The sequence below is a fragment of the Etheostoma spectabile genome, chromosome 2 (assembly GCF_008692095.1).
Source record: "Etheostoma spectabile isolate EspeVRDwgs_2016 chromosome 2, UIUC_Espe_1.0, whole genome shotgun sequence".
NCBI lineage: Eukaryota > Metazoa > Chordata > Actinopteri > Perciformes > Percidae > Etheostoma > Etheostoma spectabile.
This window is the reverse complement of record NC_045734.1, coordinates 23,736,762-23,746,754: the sequence shown is the minus strand read 5'-3', so window position 1 is coordinate 23,746,754 and position 9,993 is coordinate 23,736,762. Positions and strand designations below refer to the sequence as shown.

The 9,993-nt window shown below is 40.4% G+C and overlaps 1 protein-coding gene across 3 annotated transcripts in view; it reads left to right on the top strand.

Annotated features, from left to right (window-relative positions):
- Positions 1–9,993, top strand: part of gna12a (guanine nucleotide binding protein (G protein) alpha 12a) — a 21,982-nt gene that overhangs the window by 4,851 nt on the left and 7,138 nt on the right. For 2 of the 3 annotated variants that reach the window (XM_032542255.1, XM_032542265.1), the window contains exon 2: positions 1,589–1,807. The exons of the other annotated variant lie outside the window; for it this stretch is intronic. In XM_032542255.1, the coding sequence (XP_032398146.1) occupies positions 1,589–1,807 (219 nt within the window). The remainder of the gene's footprint in view (positions 1–1,588; positions 1,808–9,993) is intronic. 3 annotated transcript variants of the gene reach the window in all.

Here is a 9,993-nt window from a genome sequence, read left to right as displayed (position 1 = left end):
CCTGGTCAATTTGTAATGTTTTTTCAAGATTTCTTTTCTTTTTGTGTATTTGGCATTTTCATCTTTATTTGACAGAGGTAGAGACTGGAAATGGGGGAAAGAAAAGGTTATGACATGCAACAAAGGTCCCAAGACTGGAATTGAACTCGTCGTTCCAACTTGTAATGGTTTTGATGTATTTGTTGTAGAAATGCAGACATGCTGAATGAGACAAGGTAGATAACCGTGCGGGCATACAGGAAAAGAGACAGACAAGACTGTGTGGGATTATGCAACAAGTACGCTGAGGTTGGATTACAGACAGAAAGGGGATGTGACTCAAAGCTCACTCACAGTGACTCTCCGCCAACATGCTGCTGTTCGATGTGCATGTCGTGTCAGATTACGGTTGCATGTGTGTCTTTGTGTTAAACACTAGCTTTGTCAGTCTTGTATGCATTCCTACTGTAAAAACAAAAAAACATCACACACCAGTTAGTCACAAAGCTGCGTCCCAGTCAAAATGCACACACACACAAGCTCACACAACACACACACACACACACACACACATAGAGTAGCTGCATTACTGATGACTTCTACAAACTGTCACATCCTACTATATTTTTTCATGTTTTGCCTTTTTCACACCCACGCCCCCTGTTGCACACCCATGTATCTTAGGAGGGGGTTCTCTCTTTGAACTTCCCTGTCTGAGATTTCTTCCAGATTTTTTCCTTTAGAGGATTTGAGCTGGGTTGGCAGCTGTTCTTGTTGTGGGTCTGTAAAGCCCCATTGAATGCAATATTAAGCTATGGAAATAAACTTGAGTAGACATGACTATTGCACAAGGGTTAGGTGGTCATGAGTCATTGACACACACATAGGTCCTCACATCCCTTAACCCACTGTGACCTTTGTGGTTCCCTGATACTGTTTGCTGCCGATTCCTCTGTTGTTTCAGTAAATAAATCAAGCAAACAGGCTTCAATAATACAGTAGATTCTGAACTTAAGGATGCTGGGAAATATGCTCCGCATTGGAGTCAATAATTAAGCCATAAAGATATAAAAGATCTTATGAATAGACAACAAAATGGACCAGATAAATGACGTTAAAAATAATCACCAAATAGACTTAACCAAATGTATTGCCAAACACATCATGAAATGCTGAATTGGAACAATTAAAAGGAGTTGATTAAAAAAAGTGTAATAAAAGTATATACAGAGAGAAAAGGAGACGTTATACAAAACATTGAGCCTCTGTGTGTTGGTTAGTTTGATCACTCAGCAGGAGACCTCCCACACAGATCAGTCCACATGGTTCTCTTCAGAAAACTACCAACAACCACACATGCATATGTGTGTGTGTGGGTTAGACACATGCGCTGCACTGTTAAAGTTACTCCATGTTTACCAGTAACCCTAGACTCTGTGTTGACGTTCTTGCCAGGAAGCAGCACATGCAGATTGAGTCTTTTTTTTTTTTTCTCTCTATGTGGTCAGAAAATATTTGTACAAAAATGCCGACATTAGAAAAAAGCAGCTGTTACACTACTTCACCACATACAGGCTCATGTATTTGCACTGATTGTGTGTTTGTGCAGGGCATGCGCGTGCTGGTGGATGCCCGGGACAAGCTAGGTATCAGCTGGCAGAGCTGCGAGAACGAGAAGCAGGGCATGCTGGTGATGTCGTGGGAGGGACGCGTGGGCGGCTCGGGGGTCGAGCCCAGTGAGTTTCAGCTGTACGTGATGGCACTGAGCGCGCTCTGGGCAGATGCCGGCATACAGGAGGCCTACGCACGACGCTCTGAGTTCCAACTGGTGAGTAGATTAGCCATGTAACATACACTTGGCCCCTTTTATTTTCCCCTGAAGTAGCTTCAAGGTTGTAAGTCAGTTTGTTCCAAGTCTTTGTTGACACTGTATGATGTTCACACTGCTGTGCTATTCCATCAAATTGAAATATTTTAGAGGTCTTGTGCATCAATTTTACTCACTTCCCAACATTCAGATAGTATGTTTAGAAATTCCAGGATCCTACAATAGTTTTTCTAACTAAATTCAGCAGGTTTGAACAATGTTTGGCGGCACAGAGAGATTTTTTCAATGATGGCTGCTTGTTAAGGATGGATTACTGGGACAGCTGAAACATATACTTCTCTCAAAAATGATCTTTTTTCTATAATTCAGTCTCACATCCAGGAATGGTAAAACGACAAAACTTGCATTGGCACCCCCATTCTAAAAAGTTTCTCATAACTACCTGTTTTAACAGGCAATCCTTAAAAACTCCTTCCAGTTCTCATGCAGCAGTTTGAGGTATCCAATCACTCTCCATAGCACATCCCGAACTCATGAAGTATTAATTACTCTTAATCCTCCCATTATTATTATGTCTGCATTCAAAACCAGCCTTGGGTTCATTTACTGACCAGGAGTCATGATCAGTCATAGATTACTCACTGGCTGACCGGATGCTTCACATGTAATGTGTCTCAGTAGTCAAAAATCATCCAATGACTAATCAGTATTTATTCAGCATTCATCAGTGTGAAATTGTAATACGGACTTTTATTTGTCAAAAGCCAACCGTTTTTCTTTAGAACACACAACGAATCACAACATCTTGGAACAGAATACAGCTCGGTATCTCTTGTTACCTATCATCCGTCTTCATCAGTTCTGTCTCTACTGTGAGCTGTCAAATTAAGGAATAATGCCAAAAAATAGCCTTTAATAAAAAACCTTTCACTGTGTATGTTAACTGGTTTTGTATCCCTCAGTTCCATAAATATTTCCATACCACTTCAGTGATATCAGCAGTCTAGAGTCACAGATATCTGCACAGTAACTGATTTACCACAGCCAAGAGTAACAAAGCTAATAATTACTGACATGCTCAAAATGTCAGAGGAAGTAACTGGACAATATCTGAAACATTTCTTACAGAACTAAGTCACAGTAGAAGAGCACTGCACCGAGCAAAGCCTGTGGAAGTATTTATTGTTTTTCTGCATAACTTACCTCGCCCATGTTTTTGTGTTTGGAGACTTTCCATTTTATTTTTCTCTTGACTGGAAATGGAGCCAGTGAAGTGGAGCCCTGTGGAGTTTCATCTGCCGCGCTACGCTGCACTGAACACAATCTGAAACGGCTTGTAGATTGCAGTGTCAGTTTTTTTTTTTTTTTTTTTACCTTTTAACTGTAATATATTAAACACACGCTGGTCAACACTAGTGGGTTGCACACATCACCGATCCTCTTTTTACCGTATAACTAGTCACTTTGAATAGATGGAAAATAAGGCAGTATTTTTTGCGTGTGAAAAAAACACAAAGTATGTTTAAAGCAGGTTTTGATAAAATGGCACCTATACTAATCCAAATAATAGTAGTATCAGTATTTTCAGTTTGGATGGGTTGAAAACCTCAAAATCATCATCATAAGGTGACATGATTTTCATTTTAGTTTTGCAGGACAACATTTAGGGCAATTTAATATAAGATAGGATGATTTTATTTGATGTCAGTTGGGTGGATGAGAGTAAGTAAGTAGGTAAGTAAGTAAGAAAAATGTATTTATATAGCACTTATCACAGAGTCACAAAGTGCTTCACAGGCCAGATAAATAAATACATTACAACATATTGATAATCATAAAAAGCACAATAAATTACAGTATCATATTAAATTACAAAAGCATGAAATACATAGTGATACAGTCTACAATGTGGCTAAACAAACGCCTGACTTAAAAGATGTGTCTTTAGCGGCTGAAGATATCAACAGAGGCCGCCACTCTTAAAACATGAGCAAAAGCTTTCCATAGAGCTTGTCTATGCTGTAGTGCCAGTTTGTCTATGTATTAGTATATGTACACATAAAAATTACTTAAGCCAATAAGACAAACATATTTGACATTTAAATCTTAGCCATAAAGCTGGTCTAATCAATATTTTGTGTTGGCAATGGATCAATTGACTGTGACAAACCCACAAAGAATTATCGGCTCATTGTTAGGGTTCTACAGCTCGTAATGTCAACTGTTTCTGGTTCACTTTGACTACTAGGCTCTAAAAAACTCACTGCACACTGACTGCCGAGCACTATATGGTGAACATGGTGGAGCATTTAGAAGCTAAAAAGTCTGATATTTCTTTTAGGAGTTGGTGGAAACCAAAAACAGATCCAAAAGAAGACTTAAATATTGGCCAGAAACAGTACTCCAGATGATAATGTCAATGCTGAGTCTGCAGCTTGTGGCAATGCTGTGAAGTAGCCAACAAACAAGCAATGCTGGTTTAAAGAAATATTGAAATGCTTAATTATTACATATAAAAAAATGGCCATCTATGTCAGAGCAGCTGGAGAACCACTTAGTTTTAGAACTAACACTATAAGTGTCTGCAAATGTGTGGCAAAGGGCCAGACAGACTGTAAATGACACAATGTTTCAACAGAATGTCATGAATGATCATTAACCGTGTTGTCAACATAGCGAACGTCTCAGTGCGTCAGCATCACCAGCTGTTGTAGCAGCTAGATTACTTTGTACTGTTTTGAAGTGACGCAGCAGCTCTATTTTCTGTTCAGAGCTGCAACGGTTGACCTTTTACCTTGCTGCACATTTAACAGCGACAACACTATCTGGAGTCGGACAGAAACCACTTCCGTCTCCGTCTCACTTAACATACTGTAAGTGTGTGTGAGATGTCAGTGCACAGCTTTGGGTCAGACTGCCTTGTCTTATCTCAAGTCGCCGTATGATAATGCCAGTGCAACTCTGGCTGCTTGCAGACACCGTTCTGGCTTAATTGATAAGGCTGGTGATATTCTGTATTTTTCTTACTGTCAACATTCCATAAAAAGACTAAAACCAACAAGAGACTGAACAAGTATTGTCAAGTTTTATAGTCTATGTATCAAAATCCTTATATATCTTATTCCTATGTGCTAGTTCTCCATTGTTGTACAAAAACTATTAAAAACACATCAATGAGCCACACTGTTGCACTGGGTCACATTCGCCACAGACGCATCCCAAACACACCATCCTGCTGTATATATGTATTTCTTGTTTTCTAAATTATGGATTTACTGACTAGAGAGTCATTTTTATTTTGCTCTCACCACCTCTGTTGGTGGTTTTGCTGCTGTTGTAGCAGCAAAAAGAGGTACATCCGGATAAGCAGAAACTCCTAACCAGCTGTTGCAAGGCCAATATTTGTTTTGAGTTAAATCAATGCCAAGGGTACTTATATAGGTACGCCGGACCCTACGCAGGACCCTACGCTGTAGCCTGACGTGCGCCTAAAAAAAGAGTCGCGGTCGACACAGATAGCAAAAACTGTGATTGGTCTGCTCAGACATGGCTTGGTAGTGTTGCCTTACTTATTTTTAGGTTGTCCTTCTCTATAAACAACATGAAATCAAGGAGAGGGTTAACTTTTCTTGATACAGATTTCTGACCGTGGTCAGAATGCACAGGGGACACATTTAGTCTCTCCCCATATGCCTCTAGAGTCTGTATTCGCTCCAAAGCTTATCGCCATCACTCTCTCACTCGCTCTACACACACTCCCCTCGCACACACAAATTCCGGCTCTGCTGTTCTCTTCAAGGTCCCATGACATGGTGCTTTTTGGATGCTTTTATAAAGGCCTTAGTGGTCCCCTAAGGTGGATGGTGGAGTTGTGGCCTTGACCAACTGCCACTTTGCTCATTTGAAAGCCATGATGTGTCTCTCTTTCTCATGGGCGGGCCTAATTCTCTGGGCGGTTAAAACAGAGAAAGGGGAGGTAATCTTGCTTCTTATGGAGCTCATTACGAGCAAGATTCCAGATCGGCCAATCTGAGCTTTTCATTTTCTCAAAGGCAGAGCAGGATACCCAGGGCTCCCATACCCATCGCCATTTCTAGTCACTGGGGGACCATAGGCAGGCTGGGGGAACTCATATTAGCGATACAAAAACAAACATATAAAGTAAAATTTTCATGCCATGGGACCTTTAAAGACACCAACACACAAGTATAAACTTCAGTCCACTCACGTAAGCTACAGCGAACGCTCTACGTGGAGCCTCCGCAGAAGAACAGTGTTCTCTATGCCCTGGTGACTGACTGACAGGCTGGAGGTTGTTGGGCAAGATAGGGCAACTTTATTTCTTCAGCAATGAGGCAATTCAAAGTGCTTTACATAAAACATTCAAAAGCAATTAAAAACAGTTATGAAAATATTCTAAAATAGAATAAGATATTGATACAGGAATAAAAGTTACAGTGCGGTGTAGAAAATTTATAATTATAAGGTTGGGGTATAAGGTTTGGGAGAGGGATGTGTTTTATTTTGTGTGTTGTGTAAAATGTTTTAAATAAATGCAATGTTCGAAGAAAATAGGATAAATAGTTTTGGAAATATTTTACAACTGAAATACATTTTTTGTTATTACAGAGGGAAAGTACCGGAAAAAATGTGAACCGTACCCAACCCTACCCGCCACTTTTAAATCATTGTGGGGTAGAATTTTGGATTCCCAATGGAAACGCCGCAGTTATTAGGTCTGTTATACAGGAGAGAAGCCATTTGAGTTTCATTTTGTGACTTTTGATTGAATAAAAGACACAGTTTTCTTTAAAATAGTGTTAAAATCTCATCTCGTTCTCGTGAACCCAATCTTGTGTATCGTCTCGTCTCGTGGGCCGAGTGTCTCGTCACACCCCTAGTAGGATCAAATGTGATTGGGGAGTGTAACAGATAGGGTAGGGAAACTGGAATGTGTTGAGACATGCTAACAGATTGTTGGCATGGTCTTATCATGGGATTTGTTGACAATAAGAGAAATATACAGTAGAATTCCAGCAAACTTATCTTTTTCACAGAAAAAACAACAACAGAATGTCTACTGTGGAGTAAATGTGCTGAGTTAGACGCTTACCACCTCCCCCCTTCTCTCCACTCTCTCAGAGGTTTTCCCGGGGATACCACAGTCAGCTTTTCCCAGGCACGGCTGGAGTTGAGCCACAGGCTTATGGGGAGAGGGAGGAAAGAGAGAGGGAGAGAGAGAGTCTAACGAGATGAAGAAACAGAGGGAGTGGTTAGTTTAGAAGAGCAGTGAAGAAAAAGTGGAGATAGTGAGAGAAAAACAAGACGAAAGAACATGGAAAGGTTTTGTTTACTTGTTTTGTGTTCCCACCACACCCAGATAACACAGTTTGATATAGGACATAAACACAGAAACCTCTTTGGCTTGACAAAAACATGGCTGGTAATCACACTGTGATGGTAAACTGTTGCTGTTGTCTCCAGCAGCACAGATATCCTGAGTAAAGGAGGTATGAGTTAAGACCCCACAAATATGTAAAGAGGCTATCAATGCTGAAAACCACCGACACGCCACACAGCACCACACACACACACACCACACACACACACACACACACACACACACACACACCACACACCACACACACACACACACACACACAAAATGGTAGACTATACGGTTTTAACTGGAAGTCTCTACTGCTGCTTCACTTCATCATAAGTTAACATTGTCTCCGTATGTACAATATGTAACTTCCTCTACGAGTGTTTACAGAATAGAATATCTTTTCTGTGTATCCCCACATCTGGGTTTGGGTGTTGTGTTTCAACCATTCTTTTCTAGCATCCTCATGTGTGTGAGTGTGTGATTATGGGTGTAATGGACTAAATATTGTTCTCATAACAACCAAATATGCCAATATACAATCTAATTAATAAACATTAAATTAAAGAATATTTCTGGTTTTGTTACATCTTCAGTCTTATTTTCATAGTTCTCCCCATCATTTCTATAAGTTTTGACAACAATGTTCTCTGGCAAAACAACATCAGCAGAACAAAGTGCATCTGGTCAAGAAACACATGCAGTTTTTGCCAGATAATCTAAACCAGTATAAAAACTGTGTGCATGCAGCAAGCTCAGGAGGTCAAAGTTAAACCAGGAGGTCTGTCTGTAAACTGATAGTTTATAACAGACAGTTTCAGTCATAACTTTTACGTTCCTCTTTTTTCTCTTTTCTTAAACAGGAAGTAAAAGATTCTACAAGAGATTTGTTAGACCTTTTTGAGAATTGCAGACAAGTAACTGCTTTCAAAACCCGAACCACAGAGTACAGAATGCTCAGCAGTTTTAATAATTTGCTAAACAAAATCACAAAACTTGGTTATTGTGATGGATATTTGTCACTATTTTCTAACATTTTATAGTCTAAATGATTAATCAGATTAATTGATAAAGAAAAGATTATTATTACTATTTACAGCCCAAGACATTTACTTCATGTATTTATATATATACATATATATATAATATCAAACATTGTGTCACACCCAGTCAAAACACAAGTGGCATACATATACTGTACCTGGGGCCACACACACACACACACACACACACACCACACACACACACACCACACACACACACACACACACACACACACACACACACACACACACACACACACCGAATGTGAGTTTATTCAGGTCTTTGCTGTAATAAAGCCCTTAATCTGTCCATACAAGCCATGAATGGAGACATTCCTCCAGCCTTACTCAATCACACACACCCTCTAAACACACACACACACACACACACACACACACACACACACACACACACACACACACACACACACACACACACACACACACACACACACACACACACACACACACACACACACACACACACACACACACACACACACACTTGGCCTGCATGATGCTGGTTCATATCTGCTGATTGAATGAACTCTTCTGAGTTAAAGTGTCTGTTGAAATGATCTTTTTGTGTGTGTGTGTGTGTGTGTGTGTGTGTGTGCTTGCTCATGTGTGTGTCTGTGTCTCTGTCTGGGTTTGCGTATCCCTTCATCCCCGGGAATTCCCCTCTCCCTGCTTTTCCCTCCGACCAGTCCCTCCTCTTGTTCACGTCCAGCTGAACCAATCAGAGTCCCCCGGCTTTGTGTTTCCTATTGCTGTGACACTGTGGGCCAGCGGTGGGGGTCAAGGGGTCACGAGGTTGCCTTCCCTGGTTGTTACGCGACATGTCAGGGACAGACAGAGATTAATTTAACAGCCACATAAAGAGTTTTTACTGATTCTGTTCAATCCGTGTGACAGAAACAAACCTGCAAAGTTCGGGGTTCAAAGAGGAATAATGGTAAATTGTAGTTTGGCCCAAGTGTGTAGGTGTGTGTGTGTTTGTGTTTGTGTGTGTGTGTCATGTGCTAAAAAGACTTTGTAACTGTGCTCTGTCTGATTTGCTAATCCTTCCCTCCCCCATGTCTCTCCCCACTGTTTTCACACACACAGCTGTTTCCTGTTGAATGTGTTTGTGTCTAAGAGAGAGAGAGAGAGAGAGAGAGAGAGAGAGAGAGAGAGAGAGAGAGAGAGAGAGAGAGAGAGATTCTGTTTAAAACATATAAAGAAGAAGTGTAAAACTAATGTTTCAGTGTTAGCCCATTCACTATAAACCACACACACACTTAACATCACAGAAAAACATTTTGCAAACCATGTGGCGGTGCTTTATAAAACGGACTGTATCTTTGCTGTTTCTTTCAGGCGTCTGGTTGCCATTAATCCAATAATTTTGAACAGTATGAAAATCAATTAGCTCAACAACAGCAAAGCAGTGATAGAAAAGACTGCAGACTTGTTGTTCACTCTGATGAGACAACACAACTCAAGTATCAAGAATCTCCTAATTGATTTTCAACTGCTGCCTGAAAAATCTTTATTGTACAGCATCAATTCAAAGTAATGACTATTTATGATTTATAGGTATCATCGTGCCCTAGAAGTAAAGTTCTTGTGAAGTCACAAAAATTCATGTTCTTGAGGGATTTCAGAGAATAATGTCAAGACTAACTGCATGTCAATCACTGCTCAGGCACACGCATGAACTCTCCCTTGTGTGGGGAGGGGCTTAGGAGACCGTTTGGGCTTTAACAGAAAGGAGG